Genomic DNA, 24482 nt, shown 5'->3' on the forward strand with positions numbered 1-24482 from the left:
ACACAATCGCACAAAAATGCACGAATTAGGCGCCGTCCGAAAGCGTGCCAATGCCGAAGCCATTCCTCTCTCTCTCTTTTCATGTGTGGTGTGTGGATGGCAGTGAGCAACTAGGGCGCCCTCCGGGGTCTCCTCCGAGCGCCTGTCTCAAACCTGAAGTCGCCAATCACCGGCATCCGCGCTAAGGTTTCAACGCGCTGGCCGCCGCACTGCGGCCCACAGCATCGGCCCCGTCGGCAGGCGTGTGACTTGTTTCATCATCGTCATCATCTTCGTCATTCATCGTCCAAGGCCTAGGCCTAGGTAGGGCCTTGTGGGTGGTTGTGGACTTGCCCCTTTTCGATGGGTTGGTTCGCAAACTTTGCACCACCCGACCATGGAGGATGGCCTTGAAAAATGGTTCAAAATCGGATGGATTGACTTATACAGAAGCATTCTGTTCAAGCGCTCAAGCCCATACATAAAAGAAAGCATGCCTGAGCCGCATTTGAACTCCAAACCGAACCGAGGCCAAAGCAGGGCTCATGACGGCGGCAACAACACTGTCGGATGGTGCCTCGTCATTTTCACAAAGCGCCCAAGTAATCTGTTTGAGACAAACTCTCGTCCATGCATCCCTCTAGAGTCTTTCAAATCACCCAACCCCTGGGACTAAGTATTGTATATCAGATTCCAATATCATTATAAAACGTCACCAAGCTCTGCCTCAACCTATGAAGTAAGCAGTCACACATCCAAATCATCGTGGATAGACAGGGAAGCAAGCATAAACACATTACCGCCCACGCACCTTACCACCCTCATCACAACCTCACAAGCCATCTTCGAATCACCATCTCATGCCCCACGGTACACCGCATTACTCTGTCCTTGAGAAAGCCCATTGTTCCTGCATGTTTCATATATCTCACCCACCCTCCCACCTGCATTCGTGATACCACGGCATACACCGTAGGTACGTATAATCGATATACGTACCCCGTGCCAACGCCCAGCCTTACCTCTACCCTCCCCACGTATCCCCATGTAGTAACGTAGTAATATGCGATCGCTGTGAGAGACCTAGCCCAGGTACCTGGAATGGACGGTGGCCAACTACCTTTGGACTTCAGATAGTGAAATCAGCTCGTAGGAGATTTACATGACCGACTGGTCCCTTTGCTTAAAGCCAGGATGACTAAATGGGTTATCAGGCAGCACGGTAGAAGACAAAATGTCGCAGGATACACTCACAATACTGACAACGGCCCTCGAGAAGAGGTAGAGCATGTACACAACTGCCATTGTATTATTAGTAGTAATACCTAACCTAGTAGGGCGTCCACGTCCCTCATTACGACCCCCCGCTATAAACAACCACTTCTAGACCCAAACCCCAGTACCTATCCATTCCATCCCAACCAGGAACCTTTTCTTCACTTTCCACCCTAGAGTCTACAAGGCAGACCCTTTGACCCTACCCAATCCACGAAGCCAATGATCCATAACCCATGCTCACCTCTAATATCCCATCCATTTCTCCCCATGCCCGTACGGCCGCCATCCCGGCCGGTCCTCATCCAACCTAACCCAGCCCAATCCTATCCCATACCATCCCATCTCTGTGTCCGACAGTCAAAGAGGCATGTATTATGTTCCTCGCATGAGCAAAAAAAGAAAGATACAAAAAAAAAAGAAAAGAAAAGAAAAAAATATGAACACCCGAAAGACAAAAGGGGCAAACAGCAAACTTGGTGACGGACGAGCCATGGCTTGCTCAGCAGTAGTCAATCATCCAGCATGCATGGGCAATCATAATCAAATCTATCCCCTTGATCAAAACAACCACTCAATCAAGCCACTGGCGTCGTCGTCGTCGACCCCGCCGCTGCTGCCAGAGGCTCTGCTGTCGCCGGTCGCGTATCCCCCGCGCCCGCGGTCCCCAGGAGTTTCGCTCGCCTTCTTGGCGGGGGGATTTGAGGCGGGGCTTTCTTGGGAATCGTCGTCGTCGTGGTTGTGGTGGTTGTGGTGGCGGTATTACTATTAGAAGTAGTAGTCGTGGTAGTCGTAGCATTATCGGTATTGACATGAACCCCAGCAAAAGCAGCAGCAGCAACAGCAGTAACAATCGGCACACCGTGCCTATGTCTCGGCACCTCTGGGAGCAACGTCTTCGATTTCAGCAGCCGCGGCGGCGGTGGACGGGGCGGGCTTCCCCCTTTGGCGCCGGGACGGGGTTGTTTGCCCTCGTCTACAGTGCTGGAGCGCAGCAAGCTCGGTGTCTGGACACCGGGCTTTTCGGTCACGTTGGCCACGAGGCTGACAGAGCTGCCTGTTTGCGAATCCGTGAGGGACTTGTCGACTGGACTGGTCGTTTCGGGCGAAGAGCTGCCGCTGCTGCCGTCGCTGCCGTCGCTCATGCTGTCAGCAAGCCATGGCGTCTTTGCCACGCGCTCGAGCAGACGCAATGTCGTCGGCTCGGGAGGTAAGAAATGCGCGTTCCCTGTCCCCCGCAGGACCTCGAGCAGACTGAGGATCTGGTCGCGCTTATAGTGCGGCGGCTGGCTGAGCTGGGTGTGACAGAGAAGGGGCGCCAGGACCCGGAGGTAGGTGTGCCGCAGCATGTTGGCCTCGGACGGGAGGTCGAGTAGGTTGCGGATGATGACGTCGAGCAGCACGTGCAGGTCGTTGAGGTAGAAGTATTCGTACGTCGCGGCGGTGGTGAACAAGAGGTAGAGGAGTTTGAGGATGAGGAGTTGTTGGGATGTTTCGGTTTCCCGGTTGAGAAGGAGAATGATATTCTCGCCGAACGTCCGGAACGATGAGCCATGCACGCTGAGGACCTTGACGACTCTGTTTGTCACAGGAATCGAAGGAGCGCTTGGGTCCACGGCGGCAGATGTTGCTGCGACCATGTACTGCTCGTTCAACACCAGCTGGCATACTCTGTTAGTAAACGGCTCGTTTGCGACTCTGGTGCAGAAACCTCTCCCGCAATAACTCACCAAAACGCGAATCACAACATAGTGGTACGGGTCGCTGGCGTCGTCCGAAAGCGCCTCGATAAGCCGAAACAGGTACATGACGAAGTTATCGTCAACCTGTAGCAGGTCCTCAGGCCGCAGATGCTCGATCCTCGCCATCTCGTACATGAGCTGCAACAGCAGTAGATGCAGCCGGGGGTCCTCATCACCACAGCTCTTGATCAGGTCCAACAGCCGGAGAAAGCAACCCTCCTGGATCATGGTCCGAAACGTCTCCTCCTCTATCCTCCCGTCAACGAGCAAAAAGTTGGCGATCACATGCAGCGGCGCAAACTCGTCCTCCTGCAGCAGGCTGTAGATGAGCTGCGTCCGCACGTAGTCGCGGTTGTTCTGGAACACGGGGCTCTCGATGAGCATCTCGGAGCAGCGGGCGACGTCGTCCTCGCTCTCGAGGAGCGGAGTGTCGCGGGCGGCGGCGACCAGGCCCAACCATGACCGGAGCGTCTCGTCGAGTTGTTCGGGCGAGGTGCATGTTGCGGAGAGCGTCTTGTTCAGTCCTGCACGGGGAAGCGTCTAATTAGCGGGCTGTTGTACAAAGATGCGGTCTGGGCCGTATATGCATTGGTTGAGGAGAGGTGCGGTCTCACCATCCCAAAACTGTTCCTCATCCTCGACGGCGGAGGAGGGGGGGTAGGCGACAACGGCGACGTCTGACTCGGCCATGGTCTCTCACACAAACAACGGCAGCGGCGACGGCAGCACCAGGACGGCGGCGGCGGCGTGTAGAAAAAAAATATCGGGCATCACAATCGCAATTCATGCATAGTCGCTTTGGTGTTGGAGGGCCGTTCTGCCGCTCGATGATTCTGCCATCCGGTGGAATTTCGATGTCGAGGGGGGTTTCGTATTCTCTGCCGATCAATCTGCCTTGTCTCGTTGCGTCCGAGGGGTTCGACGTTGCAGTTGCAGAATGGGAACAAACAAGATTCGGGCTGGCATTTCCAAGATGGGACAAACGGCAGGTACCGTAACGGTACGTTACGCATTTCGGTAAGAGCACGCGCCAGGTTTTATGACAAAGGAGAGGCAACGGTTCCTTAGATGTATCCAAGAACACTTGACTCAGTTGATCACCAAGATTGGATATTTCATAATTAGATATTCCTAATGTTCGATTCGGGGGTATAATAACGACATGCCTGGGTCATCAACGCTGCTTGTAAATCAACCCACCTCCCAAGTCCCAACGCTGAATCCCCTGAGTGTTCCAAACCTCGCCGCCCCGGGTCTATCATAAAACATTAAACCATTCCAACGCCATACTTATCATCAAGGACACATCGACTCATCACCTATCACCTGCCCTCCCCCTCCTCATAAATCTTCACCTTCTCCGAATACTCCAAAATATTGCTGATAACCCGATTCTCAATCGTCTCCCCCCTCCCTGCCGCGATCCTCAGGATAAACTCGTTCAGGTTCTTCCTGCCCAAGATATCCACATGATCCGCCGTCTTGGGTCCTCCGCGGGGATTGAACCGGTCGGGTTCATGCTCCATCTCCACCACCGTGATCTTGACATTGGCCGGGTTGTACCGCCGAATCTTCCACCCCTTGTTGCACATGTACCCCATGCTCAGGAGGTTGACCGTGCCGTCGCCCTCGCCCATCACCACCCCGTGGTCCACCATGCTCCCGCGCGTCAGCGCCGTGTCGATGGTCATGTTCAAGCTCGTGAGCGACCCGGGCTCCGGCGGCCGGTAGTAGTACCCGCGTTCGGTCGGCTTGCCGACGCCGTAGAAGCAGTAAATCTTGAGACTTGGCGCGAGAGGGAGCCGGGTTTCTAGGGGGTTGACCCACTTGCGCGGGTCGTTCTCGTTGGTTTCCACCTCGGCGGTGGTGTGCGCGACACCCCAGGAATAGCTCCCGCGCACCTGGTCGCGGTACCAGTCCTCGGAAGTCTCCAAGAGATAATTCAGCGCGTCATCCACCGTGAAGTTCTTTGCCGGCGTCGTCCAGTTCTGATCCGTGCGAAAGTTGAGGAACGATCCGAACGTATGTTCCTGTCCCGGTCTGTCGTCAGGGGCGCCGTCGAGGTCGCCCCAGATGGCGCTGCCGCCCATGGGCAGCATGGACGACATGCCCGGCATGGCGCGGAACATTTCCGCCCGCTCGGATTTGCTGAGGAATTTTTCCAGCCCGTAGACGGCGAACGTGTTGAGCTGTGCCGTGTCGCGCATCTCGCCCGACAGCAGGGCAGACACGTCCTTGACCGCCCCGAGCATGCACCCGCTAACGTTGATCCACGATTCGATGTGCCGCTCCACCCAGTCGGCGCCGCCGTTGCCGCCCTGCGGGGACGCCACCCAATGGAAGAAATAAAAGACCACCTGGCTACCCATGCTGTGGGAAGTCAGGACGACCTTGCGGTTTTGGAGCAACACTGCCAGCTCGATGTGCGCTTTCAACCTAGAAAAGTAGTGGTCCCTCGTCTCCAGGTTGGCGTACGACAACCTCCAGTCGTAGGCGGCTGTGTATGAATTGACGGGGTCGTATCCGAGCGAAGCCAGATTCTCGAGGATCTTATTCCATATCCAATATCCCGTGATGAAGAAGTCCGTCGCGTCGAATCCTTGAGCGGCGCGGAGCTTGATGCCCGGCGGGTCCAGCCCTGTTTTCTTGTCTAGCATGATGTGTGTTTTCCACGTCTCCTTGTCCAACACCAGCGCGCGCATCATGGTCCAGCTACCCCATAGTCGCTTGCGGAAGTATGGGAGGGAGACGTTGGAGGTGCCCCAGGACTCGAGGCCGGTGGAGATGACGCCGGGAACCATGACCATTGGGTGGTACGCGGAGAGGCCCTCGGCGCGGACCTGCTTGCCGACCGAAAATGCGTCGTAGCTTTCGAGAGAGTGGCGCTCGCCGATCTAGGAAGATGGGGGAGTATTAGAACTGCTTGTCCAAAAAACTTTGTAATGGGTCCGGCGAGCCAGGACTTACCACCATCTCTCGCATATCTTTCACCAACCCCGCAGGAAGCACGTCCAGGAAACTGTCCATGCTGAGCTCCCCGATCTCGGGGAAATCGATCAAGTCATTGCTCTTGGCGAAGAAGCCGGCGGCAATGATGCCGAACAGGCTCCCGAGGAGGAAGATGGCAGTTGTCTTGCGCTTGCGGGTTCTGGGCGGATGGTGGTGGATGACTTTGACGGCGGGTGTCTTGTCGCTTTCTTTTGCGCCTTCTTTGTTTGAATTGGCCTCGGCCGGGAGCGGGGATGATTCGGACCGTGGAGGGTTGGCGGTTTGCCCACGACGACGGAGAGTGCCCGCCATGTTGGAGCTTTGGAGCCCTAAAGAGGGCGCAGAACAGGACCGGTAGTGTGTGGTTGAACAGAGCCAGGGATCACGGCGAGGGGCGGTTATGGTGTGGTTGATAAATAGGTGATACTTGTGCGGCGAAGTCAATTGCGTTGGTCAACAAGGTGTGGGTGCGGGCGGTCCCATCCGAACACCGAGGGTTCTCAGCATAAGAGATGGGAACCGGTGACTATCATCTCCAAAAATGAGGCTTTGCGCCGCATCTTTCCGATGCAGCCAGAGCGTTCACGATGTATCCCTGGGAGCACCTGAATGGATCACGGACCCACCGAAGCCAGGGATGCAGCTCAAGCAGAGCATGACAGGTTCTGCCGCATCTCCTGACGGTTACGAGAAATTACTTAGTACAACTCCATGTTACAGTCTATGCGTTTGAAAATGAACAAGGAGAGGACTAGGTCGTTTGCCCTCTCTTGTTTCTGGCCCCAGCTCATACTACCTACAACCCGATGTTTGATGGATCTGAATATCAAAAATCTGGCAGATGCCAATTTTGATCAAACAGTCTGGTTCTGGACTGTCCGATACAAGGGAGGATAGACAGGGGTGCCATCAGCCACGTGAAGCCTGTGACGTAAGACAGATTTTTGCAGCCATGTGAAAGCGAACCCCTCCATCCATGCATGCCAGGAACCCAACCAACCGACTGCTTCAGCTTCACCACCTTCTTGGCCCTATCTGCGACCATCCTGAACTGTATCTTCAAAAATCATACAGCCATTTCTTGGGTTTGACGCCCAAACTTGGCTGAATTCTGGTTCAATCAGTTTATCTCTCATCTTGTCTCAACATCTTGCATCACCACCATGGCAGGATCCGAAGCTCCCAACCCCTCCTCCAAACCTCCCAACCCCTCGCTCCCCCTCGACCTGCAGTACATCCAATACCAACACTCTCTCGAGCCGAAATACCTCCCTGCCATCCGCTCCCTCATCTCCAAAGACCTGAGCGAGCCCTATAGCATTTACGTCTACCGCTACTTCCTCTGCCAATGGGGCCATCTATGCTACATGGTACCTCCACCTCCTCGCCTGTCCTCCATCCCTCTCTAACCAACCCTTCTTCCTTTTTTCCTCTTTGTCCAGGCATTAAACCCCACCGACCAATCCCTCGTCGGCGTCGTCATCTGTAAACTCGAACTTCACTCCTCGCACTCCACCCCGACCATGCGCGGGTACATCGCCATGCTGGCCGTGTCGTCGGAATACCGGGGCCGCGGGGTCGCGACGAAGCTCGTGCGCATGGCCATCGACGCCATGATTGAGCGCAACGCCGACGAGGTGGTGCTCGAGACCGAGGAGACAAACATCCCCGCCATGCGGCTGTACGAGCGGCTCGGGTTTTTGAGGTCCAAGAAGCTGCATAGATACTATCTCAACGGTAATAGCGCGTATCGGCTGGTGCTGCCGCTGAAGATGGTGGAGGAGAATCCCGCCTTGTCGGAGTGATGTCAAACATGAAACAACACGCTGTCTTGGTCCGGACAAGTAGAGAGGGCAATCCCTCGTCAGGATTGCTAACGATGCCTGCGAGGGCTTCCGCCTCGGCGGTTCACGAAAGCCAGACACTTCCTGTGAGAGCACATGGAAGCTGAGATTCGACCGGCCACTTCGAATGGTCCATTCGGGGAAGCCCACGCTGGTCGAGTCCCGCTATCGCGGACTTCCGAATCTATTTACCGGCTCCTTGTACCTCTTGAACTCATCATTGGCTCTGAACTATGCCCTGGTGGCTTGGAGAGGACTGGCCATCCTCTATGTCATCCTGGCTGAGAAAGAGACGCCTGGATCTCGACCCTAATCCACTCATACATTATTCATAAAGAGATAGTGAGACTCACCGCCGCACCGGCGCCGTCTTCCGCATAAACCCAAAGATCTCGTTGGACGAGTGCTGTCTCGTCAGCTTTCCCTCTCCACATCTCCGAACAAAAGAGTATCGGGACACTCACCAACGACGCCGCAACCCCCCAGCGATTGTTGCTATAAATCCCCAACTCCGTCCAGGCATCTGTCCAAGGGACCCGTCAGTACGCCTTTGCCTCACTCAGCTAACCGCGGCAAGTTAAACTCACCAGTTTTATAGTAAATCTGCCTCCCCACATCAGGCTGAACCAGCCCCAACTCCCTCAACCGCCCCAGCACCCTCGCCACGTCCTCCTTATCCCGAAAATCCTTGGTATAAACACAAATCAACCTCTCCTTCCCCCTCTCGGTGCGCGTGTCCACCTTGGCCGCCATGCCCAACGTCCCCGCCGCTGTCGCCCGCGCAACCTTCCCCCACACCTCATTCACCTCCCCCGGCATGGGGAAGAGCATCCACTTGCCCGCCAGCACGTTGCACGCGACCGCAAGGTCGGTCAGGTCAGAAACGGTTTCGCGGCGGGCTTTGGCGATGTCGCGGTCCAGCTTCGCGCGGCTGGCGGCGGTGGTTTTGCTGGCGGTTTCACGGAAGTCGTCAAACAGGGCGAGGCGCTCCCGGCCGGCCTTGATGAACCGGCTGAGCAACTGCGGTTGGTGAGACGATGGGTCCCAGGAGTGGTACGGGTTGGCGACCCACAGCCAGTCCAGCCCCGGGGTGTAGTCGGTTGTGGCGGCGGGCAGGCGGGCGAGGAAGGCGCTGATGGGCTCGGTGAATTGCCAGGCTCCCGGGTGGTCGGCGTAGGGGTTGGGGAGGTTGGCGATGTCGAGGTTGGTGGGGGGTTGGTTGGGGTGGAGTTTGGAGAGGAGGGGGTGTTGTCGGGAAAGGTAGGTTAAGGGGTCGAAGGATGTGACGCGCTCGTGGAGAGCGGCGGTGGTTTGTTCATCTCCTGTTGTAGTCAGTTGGGGGTTGGGTTGGTTGGTGGGGGAGGGATCGGACCGTAGAAATCAGAGTCGCAGTCTGAATCCATCTTGGTTGGTTTGGTGGTGGATGTGGTCGTTTGCTAGGTATGTGCTCTGAGGTTGGTACCTATTATGGTTTGCAGGGAAGAAGGTGAGATAGAGGATAGACTGGACGGGGGATGTTAGACTTGCGAAATAAATAGAGTTTGGGTGTCCAATCCACACGCTGGTGTTTATGACGTCGAATGAGTTTCTGTCTGAGCTTTAGAGTCTCGTCGATCGCAATGGACTGAAGTGAATGAAATCCAACCTAGTTGTCGATGGAAAAGGCGACCTGGAAGAGAAGAAAGTGGGACAATGGATGAATGGAGCCAATCGTGAGGACGGTGACAACCAGAAAATTCCAAAAGCAGCAAGTGGGTGCGATCAGACTGTGGCTTTCTCGCCAAACACTGCAGGTTCTCTCCTTTCAGCCTTTGATACATCTTACCCTCCATCTTACACTGACAAAGCCATTCTTTGACGCGACTAAAATCCAATGGGGGAACTAAAGGAAGGCGAGCTGATCCAATCCCTCGAGTCCAGAATTCTGGATCTTCCGCCCAGCTGTGTCGAGTTTTGTCCCGAATTTCCGTCCTATTTTGTGGTGGGCACGTACTCTTTGCAAACTGAGTCACCAAAAAGCCCAACCGAAGAGAGTGAGGATGATGAGAACGTTCAAACTTCTCAGCCAAATAAGCCCCAAAACCGCAATGGTAGTATCATAGCTTTTCGCCTTGCAAACGGTGGGGTGTAAGTCTTCTCCTCATTAGCCCACCCCTCCCAGGTATTCTAACATTGCCTCCAGAACTCACCTTCAAACCCTCCCCCAACCCTCCGCCCTCCTCGACCTTCGCTTCAACCTCCACCCCGGCAGCCGGGACATCTTTGCCGTCGTCTCCAGCACCGCCACTCTCGCCTTGTTCAGGCTCTCCCCTGATGATGAGGACCAGCCACTGAAGCACCTTCAGACCATGGACATCTCATCCATGACCGCTGGCGGAATCACCCCGTCCGAGGCATCCAACGGGAAAGGGGAGATTCTCTTTCTGTCCTTTGCCTGGCACCCGACGAGGAAGGATATGCTCGCTGTCACGACCTCGACGGGACATGTATATCTCGTACACCTACCCAGTTTTGACAGCGGAGAGTGGACGTTGGCAACGGAACCGGTGGTTACGCATGACTTGGAGGCGTGGTGCGTTGCGCTCTCGCCTGTCCCGGGTCTGTCAGGGGATGATGTGTCGACAGAGAGTGTGAGGGTATATTCTGGTGGGGATGACTCTACGCTGCGGTTCAGGACGGTTCACTGGGATGGGAAAGGCGACATCGAGGGAGACCTGTCTGCTGTGGTGGACAGGAGGGGACACGATGCCGGGGTTACGGCGATTCTGCCTCTCTTCCGGCAGCAGGACGGGTCTGAAGTGGTGGTTACGGGAAGCTATGATGAGAAGATCAGGCTGTTTTTGATGCCCCCGGCCGCCGGACGGCCGAGGCTGCTTGCTGAGATGGGGTTGGGAGGAGGAGTGTGGAGATTGAAGCTGATTGATTTGAGGAGAGGCCCGGGAGAGATTTGGGAGGCGTGGATTTTGGCTTCTTGCATGCACGCTGGTGCGAGGGTGGTTCAGGCGTGGGCAGCGGAGGATGAGATGTATGGGTTTGGAGTGCTCGGGAGGTTTGAAGAGCATAAGAGCATGAATTACGGGAGTGACTTCCAGCCGAGGTGGAAGGGTAAGATGCCTGTTGTGTCTACCAGCTTTTACGACAAGTTGTTGTGTATCTGGGAGTTTTGAGATAGACGAATCGAGGACTTTGTTGTCTTTGGAGTTTAAAGGCTCATCAATAGTACCCTATAGATTGGTGTTTCCGCGGATAGTTTGAGATGCACGAGACCTCAACCTCGAGCTTGTGCAACCTGGGCAGCCAAAAGGTAAATCGAGAGATATGTTTGCCGAGGCCAAAGCTTGGTGACTTCCTTCACTCAAACCTAAAACCATCACTTTGCCTGGCAAAAAAAGTTCACACAATGTAAGACCATCTGAAAGGCAAACCTTATTATGTTTTTCGGCCGAAACTTCGAATGGGACATCTGTTCCCAATGGCCTGGGTGAGTCGGGTGCATGCTGTGACGCAACTTCCCCAGAGCTGCCCCGCGCTAAACTCGATCAGGCTTGGTTTCGTTCGCGCCCGAGCAGCACCGAGAAGCGCGCCTGAAAGCTTTCGAGGCCGTCAACGCTGCGACTTCAACGTCCCGCCATCTCAGCCCGGGTCTGAAGAATATCTACCTACGCCCGCCTACGAAAGCAACCCATTGCCCCTGGACTCGGATCGGCATTGCATGGCAGAGGGAGGCCAATATATTGATACCCCAAGCTAGATTCCGGGATTTCTCGCCTGCACCTTTATTTGCTTTCGGGAGACCGACCGATCCGCCATCCATCTTCCGCCCTTGAATCACCAGACCGCCAGCCCTTACAGTCCATGATTCCCTGTTGATTTGCATGCTTTCTTGACGGTCCTTCGACATCACCCGTTGACAATCCTATACTCAGCTGTATCCGTATACCATCCAACACTCCTTCCATGGCGACAATACCTGCGAACGGGGCCGCCGTCGGCGGGGGCGGTGAGGCCATCATGGCAAAGATCCAGGAAGCACTCAAGGTCGTCCACAGCCCGTACTCGCCCAACCAAGCCCGGCAAGAAGCACAAGCCTTCCTCGAAGAAGTCAAGACCCTCGACGATGCGCCGTCACACGGCTTCACCCTCGCTTTCAACAAACCCCAAGAGCCCATCGTGCGCCACTACGGCCTCTCCCTCCTCGAACATGCCCTCCGACGTAAATGGGAAGACTACAGCCCGGAACACCGTGGATACATCCGTCAGTGGATTCTACAGCTGGCAGAGACCATTTCGCCCGACGATCCGGGGTATCTGAGGAACAAGATCGCCCAGTTGTGGGTTGAGCTCGCCAAGCGGGATTGGGTGGCCGGGTGGATGGATATGGACGAGCTGCTGGTGCGGCTTTGGCGAGGCTCGGATCTGCCAATCCACAAACAATTTGTGCTTCAGATCCTCGAGACGCTCTCCGACGAGATCTTCAATGGCGACGATAACATTGTCGCCCTGCGCGAGGGGGCGTTGAGCAAGGCCTGCGTCGAGATCTTCACGCCAGCCGCCATCTTGCAAGAGGCCTTCCCCAACCGCCAAGCTGGTCCTGAGGTGCGCTTCGAGGGCGATGGGTGGCTAACCCGAGTGACGCAGCTCATCAGCGGCTGGCTCAGCGGCGCCCTGGGGCAGAGCGAGGAAGCTACCGTGTGCGTTGTCAAGGCCCTGAACGTCCTCAACTCTATCTCGCCCTGGGCAATCCCTAAGGCCTTGAATGACGTCGGCTGTCGCGATGTCATGTGCAGCTGTCTTGCTGCTCCGAGCATCCCAGTGCAGAAGGTTTGATATCTTGTCTTTTTCGCTGGGTCTGGCATGCGCTAACAGATGTCCAGGCTGCTTTGGAAGCGCTGCATTCGCTATATAGCCGCTCGAGCTTCGCCGAGGACGAGTTTGTCGACATGGTGATACCCATGTACAGCAATGTCATGGTCGACCTCTACCGCCGTCTCTACGAGTGGTCCGTCGTGGACCCGGAGGATATAGACGACGACAAGTACCAGTTCGCCAAGAAGTTCTCTGAGGCAAGTCACCCTCCTTTACAGGTATCCTATTTGCCCCTGTGCTGACATATCATGGCAGACCCTCTGCTCCTTGGGCAACTATTTGGACCGGAGGTTCTCCGCCATCCCTCCCCACACAGATATCCGCGCCTTCCTACAGCTTCTGCTGTTGGTAGCCCAGAGCCAGAGTCTTGTCGTCTCCATCCCCATCCTCCTCACCTTTACCCGCCTCCTGACCCACCGCGTTCTTGGCCCCGCCATCGCCGAGATGCCCTTCATCGGCGAGTTGCTCGAACTATGTAGCGCCCGCCTGATTCGCTATGAGAGCTTCCCCGAGGATTCCAATGACCCGGTTTACGTTTTGCTTTGCGAAGATACCGACACCATCCCCGAACGTCATGCTTTCCTCGGCAATTATCGGCGGTATTGCTGCTCCATCATCGAGAGCATCGTCCAGCTCAAGTTGTCGGATGCATTTTCGCACCTCTTGGGCAGGACGGAGAGGGCGTTGAGCACGCTCTATGATGGACAGCCTCCCTTGAACCGTGAGTGGCTGCTTTTGAGTCTGGAGTGTCGCAGGACGAGGGGGGCTAACGTGGTGGTGTGTGTTTAGCTGCCAATTACTCCAAGACTTCATTCCCCGTGTTGACTGTCGACGGCTGTGCGACGGTCATCGAGGCTGCCCTCAAGGGGTATGATAAGTGGAGGACGTCGCGGAACAGGACTCCAGAGGAGGTAAGCTATGAGTTCAGGGGTCCGCAGTGCTGGAAGGTTTCTGACGCGGATGTAGAAGGCACAGGCCGCAGCTGTCGAGGAGTTCTTTGAGAACTGGTGCGGACAGCTTCTGGAAATGAAGTTTGAGGTAAGATGCCCTTTGTGATGTATTTGACGTGAGATCAAGCACTAACATTCGCCAAGGATCCTTTGATTCGCAAGCGGATTCTCCAGCTTCTTGTGTCCTTTTCCACTCGGGCACTCGATTCGAAGCCTGCTGTTATGCTCCGGGTGCTGGAGCATATCCTCATGACATGGCCGGCGTTGCAACCCGAGTATCGGGCTTACAATGATGCTATTCGGGACCTTCAGAACGAAAGCACGGTCGAGTTGCAGAGGCTGGCGTCCAAGATGCCCGACCCGCTCCTCGTAAGTATCCAAATATGCCTTCCAGAAACTCAGCCAGGGGCTAATGTGGCAACTAGGATGTGTATGAGCAGTTGGAAGCCAAGGTCCAGGAACTGATCGCATCAGGAACGCTCGACGAGAAGCGCCAGGTGGCGTACCAGAGCTTCCTTTTTATCATCATGTAGGTTCAGATTGCATGCCTGTTACGCATCTATGAAGCTGACGAAGTCATCACAGCCATCGGGCCACCCGCATCGATCCCGGACTGCGTCTCACAAAACTCTCTGCCTTTGTCGAGCCTGTCAAGGAGCAGTGGAGGAACGAATCTCTAAAGCAGGCTTTGAGCTCCTACGCCGGCTTCTGCGAACTCGTTGGCCTCGACAAGGCGCAGAGGTATCTTGCCCAACGCCGGATCCATGAGATTGCGGACTGGGGGGCCGCCGAGCTGGATGCCGAGGGCCTCGCCCTCCAGGCCGAGCTGGAACAACGGCAATCGGTATGACAAATAACTGTTCCCATACGCATCAAGATCTGATGGTCTAACGCATTGCAGACCTTGCCTCTTCGCGTCACCAAGGCCTTCCTGACATACTCGGTGGAGAGGATAGAGAAGAACTCGCCTCCCTGGCAAGTGTCCTGCACTCTCTGGCAGGACGGGTTTCAGTTGATCCTGCCTGAGCTCTTGAAATTCCTAAGGTCCGTGTCCCATGAACATCTCGCATCGGCCAAGTCTAATGGTCTGACCATGATCCAGCTATGCCCATGCTTCCCATAACCCGGCGAGCTGGAGCCTGTTGCCGCCAGAAATGCAGCCCATCGTGGGCCGCCTCATGTCGGATCGGTTCTGGCAGGCCGGCATCTCGGAAGGCAGCAAGGACGACTTTTACGCCAGGGTCCTGGGCAAGAAGAACACGCTCGAGGGATTCGCGTCAACCATCCGCAGCACCGTACGGTTCGTCCGGGAAACGTGCTACGCCATCATCTACTGTATGTCCAGGCTGGATCAACAATTCTACGGGTTCCTGGAGCTGCCGGAGCCGCTGGCGAACGCCTTGTTTGTAGACTCGGGCTACTTGTCGTCGCACCAAGTCATTCACCTTCTCACGCTGGCGCGGTACCTGGTGGACAACTGCCCGGTGGAGATGCGCGACCATTTCGTCCCGCCCATTCTGGCGACGTGTTTTAACCACATGGATCGCAAGATCACGTCGGAGTGGGACAAGCTGGGACAGCGCGAGACGGTGCAGGCGGCGGGAGACGAGCTCACGGAGGAGATGAAGGCGGAAAGCATCCTGAGACAGCTGACTTATTCAGCGGTGCTGATGGTTGCTGATGTTCTGGATCCTGTTCGAGTCGGTGAGTGTGCTTGCTTTGCTTTGCTCTTTCTAGAATCCGCACTACTTGCAGATCCCCATGCCCCCCGGGGAGGCTATCTCTTATTTTTATTTTAGTCCTGCCTCAGACACGACGCTAACGCGGATCATGAAACACAGCATCCCCGGCCGCATCGTCAGAACAGGGCGCCGAGGACGCGGCGGCGGCGGCGGCAACCAACGCCAAGTATCCACCGTTCCGCAAGTTTTGCCTTATGAACACCAAGATCGCCGTGCCATTGCTCGTGTTTTGTCAGCACGCGATCCGCATGCACGACGGGCGGTGCGTGGGCATCGTGCTGCGCATCTTCCGCTCCATCATCCCTGAGTTTGTGCCCTCGGAACTGGCGGCCGTGCCCAAGGACCCCGGTCACACGGCCCCGCTCAACGACTGGCCCATCCCGTGGGAAACGGCCAGGGAGATCGTCGAGTTCATCTCGACCGAGGTGATGCAGGCGGCCATCGCCAGCCTGCACGACGGGTATTTTGTGGACCTGCAAAAGGACCTCGGCAGCCTGATCGCCCAGATCCTGGCCAACTACTCGCGCATCACGGACGCGCCCAGGAACACGCTGGACCTGCTCCCCAGCCTCAAGCCGGAGGATATCGAGCGCACCATCCGCCTCGTGTCGCAGCCGGGGATGCACCCGCGGCAGCAGAGGGCGTTGGTGCTGGAGCTTCTGGAGGATGTCAAGGGGGTGAGGATATCGGAGCTGGGCAAGATCAAGAACCCTAGTACCAGCGGGACGGGATCCAAGGGCAGCGGCGCCGGCGGGAAGAAATCGACGAGAAGCAAGATGGCGCAGGAGTTTATGACGCCGAGCCATCCTCATCACCATCCGCAGGGGGGCATGCAGGTGATGGGGGATGGAGGGGCAGAGGGAGGGGTGAGGGCCAAGACGCCGGATTTGGAGGGGATGGCGGGGATGTTTGAAGAGGCGAGTTAGTGGGGGGGTGGAAAGAGGGACGAAAATTCGGATGATGATGGTAGGGGGATTTGTGTGTTCAGCGCCGCGCTGTGATGTGTGTTGTGTGTATTGCGGGGTTGGAGCCTGTCTGCCGTGTCTGTCTGTCTGTCTGCTGGTTCCGTATCCCTGGGATGGTTGCTACGACGGTTGCTTTGGGAGAGGAGCGCGGGGAAAGGGAAGGGAGGGCATGCCTTGCTTTGCCTTTGTTGCTTTGGTAGTAGGTGTGGGAATATAGACCGACTGCCTACCTAGGCATTTGCTTCTGCCGGGAGGGTTCTAGGGTTGAGGCTCGGTTCAGGTAAGGTACCTACCGAGCGGTGATGACGGGACGGACGTGGACGGAGTTTTGTCCGGACACGGGGCACAATGGGGAACGTGCTCTTTTCTTTGCAACAAACTAGGGGGACCGGACAGTCGGTGGAACGGAATGGCAGGAGGACAGGAACCAAAAAGAAGCAGCAGGTGTCAGGGGTGGCGCCGTTCGGGGGTCCTAGGTCGCAGAGATCTCGGGACTCGTGATCGGAGGGTTTGTACGTAGTGTGTAGTAGTTTGGTCCGGACCCGGACAGAGTATGGAGTTCGGGGTCCTCCTAACTACTACCCGGTCAAAGTGGGGGGGATTGGTTGCAGGTTTGGTTGGTTGAAGGGGGGGAGTAAGTTCGAAACACCGATCCGGATCTGCTGGATCGCGGGAGGAGAGGGGACGTTGCTAAACCAAAGACGACAAGTGCGCCCGTGGAGGGTGAATAGCCTCAGTGGTGGTCATGCTTGCGTGCCCAAACGTCCCGGCATCTGGATCGAGATGTAATGGACGGACGCTAGGGGGATTAGGATGCGTGTTATAGGTACATACATAGGTGAGCTACATAATCGTAGCGACTGCGGAGTATCAGGTGGTACTGCTACGCACGGAGGTGTTGGAAATGGAGTTGCTGACTGACGAAACGGAAACATGAACAAGAACATGAAGGGCACAAAAAAGATATCCCGTCCTGTTCCAGGTTTCATCAGCCAGACCGTCAAGTTTCTGGGTTCGATCAAGAAAGGATATGCCGCGGCTGTTCCATATGATGGTTATGCATAATAGCGTCTCAAGAGTTTCCGGGTTTTGCTTTGTTTGGTTTTTTGTTTTTTTGTCAGCTCTGGTTTCATGTGTGGTGATGAGTTGTGATGCATGTTTGGGACTTCGTCCCATAACAACAAGAGTGTACCCGATGTCCCTACTACACTAGGTCGGTGGGCAACAAGGTCCTCGGTAGTATACCTAGGTCTGGCACCTCTTGCATCCCATCCGATGTCATCCCAAAGCCAAGGGGGCGGGAGGAGTTGCTCCATAAGTCAGGTAGGTAGGATTGACGAGCTGGACTGTAGCGTTGGTAGCCGTCAGGTGTCGCGTCCCACGTCGCCTATTTCCCCTCCGCAGTGTCACACTTTCAAACAGCGTGACGTCCTCAAGGGGATGGAACCGGGCCTGGGACTGGACGGGGGGACGCAAGGCGGGAGACAGGCCCAGGGCAGCACTCCGTACCCGTACCCGGGCTGGGGACGTGTTCGCTGGACGCTGGACGGGACAGGGCCCAGGACCAGGGGACAGGAGAAAGGGAACAGGACAGGGGACAGACCCGCTCGGCGATCTCCAGGTTCGTTCGGGCGGTTCCCGGTCCCTTTTCTTCTTCTCCCCGCCCCCTCTTTCCACGTCCGTCACGTCGTCGGCCCTAGCGCCCCCCTGTCGTTATATTGGTAGGATACCCGATCCGAGCGAGCTGCTGCTCCCGGCATGCTCGTTTGGGGTTTGGGGACTTTCAATTCAGGTCGTCTCTTCATCAGACACACCTGGACAGGAGGCTTCTTCACTTTCTGGCGGGCCAAGGCCCAAGCACATACATACAGAAGCACAGCATCCGACACCCACGCAGCACAACCTTGCTGGGCTTAGGTGGTACGCAGTGCAAGGTGTTCTGGGGCTGATGGGTCTGGTCTGGAGTTAATACCACTCTTCAATACAACCCTCTACGCTATTGATGCGCGCCACTGCCGAAACGTCAACCAGAGAACAAGAGAAGCCCCCGAACGGACGCTACACTAGCAGAGTCGATCGACTCAACGAACTAGTGTACGGAGTACTCCGTAGTAGCACAGCCCTTCCTTGTTCATTTTTCTGGAATCAAATCATCAATTCCAATTGCACCGACAAGATCGCTAAGTAAAACAAACAAGGAACCCGACCAACCTGAAAGCGCGCGAGCGTCTGGAACCAGAAGCAGCCCGGCGCAACTAACGTTTTCTTGGCGAGCCAAGCAACAGGTGAACAAAGTCCGGGGACCGACGGCAAAGGGGGGGGAGGAGGGTAAAACGGCGGCTTGGCGTCCGTCACAGAGAGCGCAGAGAGCTTCCAGACTTGACGGGGACAGGGCGGACAAGGTTGGCCCCGTCGGGCCCAGCAGGACAGGGCTGGGCCGAGCTGGCTGGCGTGAACGGCAACGGGGGGCGGGCGTTGGAACCGGGGGGTTTGTGCTCACCTCAAAAGTGTGAAGTGGATTCCGGGTTGGGGGGTGAGAAGTGGGCTGGATGATCCACCGCTTGGACTCGAGCCATTCGTCATGCTGGAGTCTGTGTGTGTGAGAGAAGATGGCGTCTTGATAACTTAAACTGATAGTATATCGCCGTGGCTCCGCGCTGGGAAAATAAACAAGAGTTGATCCTCGATCTTCCCGACGTGAATCATCAACACAAAGTGAACATCCTCGGCCTCGGACACAACCGACCAAACACACACCAACCAACCTGTACGCTACTGCACCCTCCATCACGGACGGCACCGGGGACACTAAAGCAAAGCACCTCCTCCTCACGTCCACAAAAGTGAACTTTGGGACTGGACCTGACTGGACCGCTCGACCTCGGCTCATCCTCCCTGACCGTCCTGTCATCCACACCATTCCCCGAAACGCCACGGCGCCGCCCACAACGCCAACGCCCCGGACCGTTGTTCGCTGCTTGTTCACTTTAAGCGTCACCCCCGTCAGTTCGCCGCACGCCGCCGGCAGATGCATGTTGTGCGTTGATGGGTCGCGTGGGGGATGCTGGCGCTGACCTGAAGAAGGAAAGACAAAAAAAGCAAAAGTCGACCGTTGACGAAGCCGTTGGGGGATTTTCACTTGTCTTGACTGGTCTTGACTGTTCCTCTTTTCTTCATTCATCGAGTTGATCTCTGACCGCGTCATACCTACACCCCATCGTACTCCGTACATCATTTGCTGTGTACAGACCAGGTCACAGAACGCCACACGCCAGAGACATACCTGACCTCACCTAGCCATACAATTCATCTCGTTGCCGTCGCGTCTTGTTGGACATAGTACCGAGGACATACATACCTGCGATACCTAGGTCACGCCAGCCTCGTCGCCGTTGCGCACACGCTACGGAGTACTCCTTAGATCTTACACCACCCTCTAGATCACCAATCACCATCACCAGTCATGGTGTACTGCGGCAAGCCCTCCAAGGGCTGCCAGATGTGCCGGACACGGCGTATCAAGGTAGAATGACACTCACTTACTTGCCCACTGCCTCACTCCCTATCTATTCACCTTACCTATCCACGCTCTTCCCTCGCCTGGTCTCGTTCAGTCATGATATGGACGAGGAGGACACGCAAATGCTGACTTGATGTTCTTCTGTTCCTCGACTCTCATATAGTGCGACGAAACCAAGCCCGTATGCAACCAGTGCATCAAAGCCCGCCGCCAATGTCCCGGCTACAGGGACGAGTTCGATCTGATCCTCCGCAACGAGAACCAAGCAGCCAAACGTCGGGCCCTGAAGCTCAGCGCGCCGAGGAAGAGGGCAGCCGCCGCCGGGAGTAGTGGCTCCGCCAGCGCCAGCACCAACAACAGCAGCAATGGGAGCGGAAGTGGAAGTGGAAGTGTGGAGATAATCGGACCTCAACCACCGCCGCCGAAACCCCGCGCCAGATACGCATCAACCTCGTCATCCTCGTCCTCATCTTCCTCTTCCTCATCATCAGGAGCCTCCTCCGCCTCCTCCTCTCCCATCTCCACAACCTCCTCCATTACTCCTCAAACCACCCCGTCTCCCAAATTCTCCTCCACCACCCTCTCGCAACCGCATCGTCAGCAAATACAACAACAACGGCCATCCTTCCTCACCCCCTCCCCCATCCACATCCCCCCCGAAGCCCTCGCCCCGAGCCACTTCATCACCAATTTCGTCCTAACCCCGCGCCCGGACGGCTCGCGCGGCTTCCTCGACTTCCTCCTCCCCCTCCTCTCCTCCTGCACCACCCCGACGGGCGGGCCAACCAAGGACAACGCGCACCTGTGGCACGCGTTCCAGGCCTGCGCGCTCGCGAGTCTGGGGAACCGGCCGGGATATTACCACCACCACTTCTCCGGGAACGGGATCAAAGTGGAGGAAGATGTGGGGCCAATGCCGCCGCTCGGGCCGCACGGGGTCAGCGATCGCGACGCGGCGCAGCAGAAGGGGATTTTAGGCAAGGCGTTTGCCGAGTATAGCAAGGCGTTGAGGGCGACGCAGGCGGCGCTGGTGCATAGCGAGAGGTGGAAGAGTGATGGGGTGTTGGCGGCGGTGTTGTTGTTGGGGATGTTTGAGGTGGGTGGTTCCCCTTTTCTTTTGCCTTTTCTTTTTCTGGCTTGTAGGAGTCTATGTTGTGAGGGGTTGGTTTGGTTTGGTTTGGTTGGGGTTGGGTTGTTTATGAAGAGGAGGAAGGGAGAAATAGTGCTGAGTCTGTGGGTTGAGCTGGAGGAGACGAGAGCAGAGGGGGAGTATGTTGATATGAACTGGCTGACTGACGACGACGACAACAACAACAGAATATCACCGCCAAACAAATCGGCAACCTCGCCTGGGGCTCGCACGTCGAAGGCGCGATACAAATCGTCAAGGCGCGCGGGAGGAGCCAGTTCAAAACCATGCTCGGCCGCCAGCTCTTCATCGCCGTCCGAACCCAACTCGTACGTCTCACTCGTCTACCCATTCCCCGTAGAGATAACATAACTGACTTTGTTCCCTACCAGATCATCCACTCCCTCACCTCCGCCACACCCCCCGCCATGGGCGCCGAATGGTGGACCGACGACCTCGCCATCGACTCCACCGCCACGCAGTGCCAACACCTCTCCCTCAAAGCCGGCGAGCTGCGGGCCGAGGTGACGCGCGCGCTAACCGCGCTGGTCCCGCGCACCCCGGAAGCCATCGAGTACGTCCGCGGGCTGATGCGCCGCGCGGAGCAGCTGGACGCGCAGTTCCAGGCGTGGATGGACAACCTGCCCGACGCGTGGCGGTGGCGGACCGTCGCGTGGCACGTTGTCGAGGGGGCCGATCCGGAGCGCAGCGAGGTGTTGCCCGGCGGGCGCGTGGACGAGTACGGCGACCTCTGGCTCGCGAGCGTCTGGAACCAGGCGCGCGTGACGAGGCTGGTGTTGATGTCGTTGCTGGTGCGCTGCGCGGCGTGGGTGTGCTCGCCGCAGGACTATCGCACGACCGAGGCGCACGTGACGGCGGCGAGGACGTGCGGGAGGATGATTGAGGATTTGTTGGCGTCGGTGCCGTATTCGCTGGGGTGGAGCGGGGAGAGGGCGAAGAAGAGGAGCGGAGTTGGGAGCGGGCCTTTTTTGGATGGGGAGGGCGAGTATGGACGGATGGCGCTCGCGGCGTATTTTGTGAGTTGGCCGCTTTCGTGCGTGTTGACGCAGGATTATGCGACCGATGCTCGTAAGTGGAATCCTCTCTTTTCTCTTTTCTTTCTGAGCTGGGATGTGGAGAAGGGTGGCGCTGACATATATGGCAGAACGAGCCTACGCGAAAGGCAGGCTAAAGTACATTGGCGATGTGGTCGGTATTCGGTATACCCATATCCTGTCCCAAGTGAGTGTTTTGGCTCTCTTTTTCTTCTCTCACTCAACCCTGTACTGACTGACCCCCCGCTTCACCAGCTTCAATTCCGCGTCCCGTCCATGCTCATTCGCTCCGACGGCCTCATGACCAGCCCGCGCCAGTTGGACTACAACTTTGAAAAGCTGGTGTCGTCGGCGCGGACGACGTGCTCGCTGCCCGAGGGGCATGCGGTTGGACGAGCCCAAGATCAAGCCATGATACGGGAGAGGGTGCATCAGGGCCCGGCGGCGGGGGGAAGGGAGGTGGAGTGCAGTTTTTGAGTGGTAGTATATCTTATGTGTGTACTTGTATGCTCTCATTGTTGTTTTGGTTTTTTTCAGACCACTGCTGGCTGGGATCTGTAGATGGGTGTTCGGGTACGTGGTGTGTATAAGTTTTTATATGGGTTCGTCATCATCAGTTTTCATGGGGGCGAGGTTCCTGTAGAAAGTGAACGGTCATTTATCAAGACAAATATATAAAGAAAATAAGCACCGAGTCTTCATGAAGGTTGTCTGTCAAGTGTCCCCGCGTTGTGTAACCTAGTAACGACACGTAGCAAAGCGGCCTCCCCGTCCAGGTAATCCTCAACGCTGAAAAAGAAACCGCAAAGAAAAGGAGAAACCGCTTGACAACCTCGCCCATCTCCTCTCCGCAATCTCGTTTAACTCATAGTCGGCCATGATCTCGTTAGATTAATTAAGCCCTCTTCTTCCCCTTCCCCGACCTCCCGGACTCCCCCTCCCCGCTGAGCGTCCAAGCCTTGTACACCCAGCTCTGGATCCTGTCGACGTAGGCTTCGTCGGTTCGCTGGCGGACGTCGACGCGAGCGCCGTCGCGCGACAGGTTGACGTGCTTGCGGGCCAGCTTGTCCTTGGTTTCTTGCTTGGCGCGGGTGAAGGTGTCGTAGCTGACATAGAGGACGAAGGAGATGGCAAGGAAGAGGATGAGGGTGATGAGGAGGGGGAGGAGGGACCTGAGGCGGGAATTATTTTTTTTTAATTATTATTATTTGTTTGTGATTGGGTTGGGAAAGGAGAATTACTGACCAGATGGGTAGTGGTTGACCCATGGTGACGGTCGATTATGGATGATGGGATGGATGGATTGATTGAGGAGGGGCGAGATGTGGAGGGGCCGGTCGAAATGTCGTTGCGTGTCGCGCGTGTCGCGTATTCTTGGATGTAGGTGGGATAGCTGGGTACAGGAGATGGAGCACAGAGAAGTACAAGTCCGAGCAGTGGAAAATAGGTAGGATAGTAGCTCCAACTGGCAGCACCAGATCAATCACGTCCGAGATTGTGGCATGTGAAGTAGATCGAACAAAGAGAAAAGATTAAACTCTTTCGAATTGTGGAATGCCCAGACTTTGGGTTCCAGGTTCACATCCCTTTGTATGAGCTGAGATCAGTACTGTAGTATACTCCGTACTATAGGTAAGCCACCTGCCTGGGCATGGCCTGGGGATGTCTGGGCAGGCGGCTGTGGTACTTGGGCAAATTGCATTTTGGAGGTATCATTGAAAGTCTCGAGTACTCCATCATCCGACGAAAAAGACAAGTCATTCAGCTCCAAGTGTGCCTGATGTATGTACTTATTCGTCAGTAAAAGGCTGAATGGCTGCCATCGTCATGTGCATTTCGTTGTCATCAAAGACCTGATGACGTCGCTCTCTGCGGCAGATGCAAGCCAAGGTCGCATCGAGGCGGCCTCCAATGGCGCCGACGGTGTGCGTTTTGCATCTTGTGTCTGTGGCTTGTGCTGCAACAACACGCTTTTCCAAGGATGGTCAGGTGCTGGGACTCGGACGGAATGACAAGAGCTGAGCAGCCTTGGCGGGGCAGCAGGGGTCATGGAGGGGCATTTCCGTCATTTACGTCTTGGCGGTCCCGTGTTTGTTACAATCTTGGCAATACAGAACGTTCGTCACGGCCCGAGTCATGAATGCATCTAACCGAGCATGCGAGTAAACGCGTCTCCGCCCCAGAAGTACCTCGCCCCAGCCTCAACTCCGGCCCGACTCGACCTCCTTAGCACCAGCCACAGCCGCAGCTCCAGTGCCACCCCGGTGCCACTCCAGTCCACTCTGATGCCACAGTGCGAACAAACCCCCCGCTGATAGCGTTCCGCGGCGCATGCTCCAGCCAGACTCCAGCCAAACTCGAGCCACATGCCGCTTGGCCCCAGCTTGGCTCCAGCGTTCTGTGATCAGGCCAGTCTGTCATCGCGGC

At 56.4% G+C, this 24482-nt stretch overlaps 9 protein-coding genes across 9 annotated transcripts; 5 read left to right on the top strand and 4 right to left on the bottom strand.

The window, feature by feature from the left end:
* Nucleotides 1–1832: 1832 nt before the first annotated feature.
* On the bottom strand, nucleotides 1833–3686 carry VTJ04DRAFT_10661 (uncharacterized protein; the record flags this gene model as incomplete). Its single annotated transcript, XM_069358425.1, has 3 exons — nucleotides 1833–2915; nucleotides 2985–3520; nucleotides 3611–3686. The coding sequence occupies 3 exons, from the start codon at nucleotides 3684–3686 to the stop codon at nucleotides 1833–1835; spliced, it is 1695 nt and encodes a 564-aa protein (XP_069213990.1).
* Nucleotides 3687–4318: 632 nt separating this feature from the next.
* On the bottom strand, nucleotides 4319–6296 carry VTJ04DRAFT_10662 (uncharacterized protein; the record flags this gene model as incomplete). The annotated part of the gene is made up of 2 exons (XM_069358426.1): nucleotides 4319–5890; nucleotides 5964–6296. 2 exons carry the CDS (start codon nucleotides 6294–6296, stop codon nucleotides 4319–4321), a joined length of 1905 nt encoding a protein of 634 aa, XP_069213991.1.
* Nucleotides 6297–7147: 851 nt separating this feature from the next.
* On the top strand, nucleotides 7148–7789 carry VTJ04DRAFT_10663 (uncharacterized protein; the record flags this gene model as incomplete). Its single annotated transcript, XM_069358427.1, has 2 exons — nucleotides 7148–7354; nucleotides 7427–7789. 2 exons carry the CDS (start codon nucleotides 7148–7150, stop codon nucleotides 7787–7789), a joined length of 570 nt encoding a protein of 189 aa, XP_069213992.1.
* Nucleotides 7790–8177: 388 nt separating this feature from the next.
* Nucleotides 8178–9231, bottom strand: VTJ04DRAFT_10664 (uncharacterized protein; the record flags this gene model as incomplete). Its single annotated transcript, XM_069358428.1, has 4 exons — nucleotides 8178–8234; nucleotides 8293–8351; nucleotides 8416–9150; nucleotides 9201–9231. The coding sequence occupies 4 exons, from the start codon at nucleotides 9229–9231 to the stop codon at nucleotides 8178–8180; spliced, it is 882 nt and encodes a 293-aa protein (XP_069213993.1).
* A 470-nt stretch (nucleotides 9232–9701) lies between these two features.
* Nucleotides 9702–10995, top strand: VTJ04DRAFT_10665 (uncharacterized protein; the record flags this gene model as incomplete). The annotated part of the gene is made up of 2 exons (XM_069358429.1): nucleotides 9702–9955; nucleotides 10011–10995. 2 exons carry the CDS (start codon nucleotides 9702–9704, stop codon nucleotides 10993–10995), a joined length of 1239 nt encoding a protein of 412 aa, XP_069213994.1.
* A 790-nt stretch (nucleotides 10996–11785) lies between these two features.
* Nucleotides 11786–16312, top strand: VTJ04DRAFT_10666 (uncharacterized protein; the record flags this gene model as incomplete). Its single annotated transcript, XM_069358430.1, has 11 exons — nucleotides 11786–12649; nucleotides 12703–12891; nucleotides 12950–13415; nucleotides 13484–13605; nucleotides 13661–13732; nucleotides 13789–14013; nucleotides 14070–14173; nucleotides 14230–14488; nucleotides 14546–14688; nucleotides 14747–15348; nucleotides 15486–16312. 11 exons carry the CDS (start codon nucleotides 11786–11788, stop codon nucleotides 16310–16312), a joined length of 3873 nt encoding a protein of 1290 aa, XP_069213995.1.
* A 3502-nt stretch (nucleotides 16313–19814) lies between these two features.
* On the top strand, nucleotides 19815–22532 carry VTJ04DRAFT_10667 (uncharacterized protein; the record flags this gene model as incomplete). Its single annotated transcript, XM_069358431.1, has 6 exons — nucleotides 19815–19874; nucleotides 20035–20967; nucleotides 21189–21329; nucleotides 21393–22089; nucleotides 22166–22242; nucleotides 22311–22532. The coding sequence occupies 6 exons, from the start codon at nucleotides 19815–19817 to the stop codon at nucleotides 22530–22532; spliced, it is 2130 nt and encodes a 709-aa protein (XP_069213996.1).
* Nucleotides 22533–22950: 418 nt separating this feature from the next.
* On the bottom strand, nucleotides 22951–23323 carry VTJ04DRAFT_10668 (uncharacterized protein; the record flags this gene model as incomplete). Its single annotated transcript, XM_069358432.1, has 2 exons — nucleotides 22951–23227; nucleotides 23301–23323. 2 exons carry the CDS (start codon nucleotides 23321–23323, stop codon nucleotides 22951–22953), a joined length of 300 nt encoding a protein of 99 aa, XP_069213997.1.
* A 54-nt stretch (nucleotides 23324–23377) lies between these two features.
* On the top strand, nucleotides 23378–23836 carry VTJ04DRAFT_10669 (uncharacterized protein; the record flags this gene model as incomplete). The annotated part of the gene is made up of 3 exons (XM_069358433.1): nucleotides 23378–23502; nucleotides 23569–23645; nucleotides 23688–23836. The coding sequence occupies 3 exons, from the start codon at nucleotides 23378–23380 to the stop codon at nucleotides 23834–23836; spliced, it is 351 nt and encodes a 116-aa protein (XP_069213998.1).
* Between the last annotated feature and the right edge of the window lie 646 nt (nucleotides 23837–24482).

Source organism: Mycothermus thermophilus (genome assembly GCF_041956435.1).
Source record: "Mycothermus thermophilus strain CBS 625.91 unplaced genomic scaffold VTJ04scaffold_8, whole genome shotgun sequence".
NCBI classification, from domain to species: domain Eukaryota; kingdom Fungi; phylum Ascomycota; class Sordariomycetes; order Sordariales; family Chaetomiaceae; genus Mycothermus; species Mycothermus thermophilus.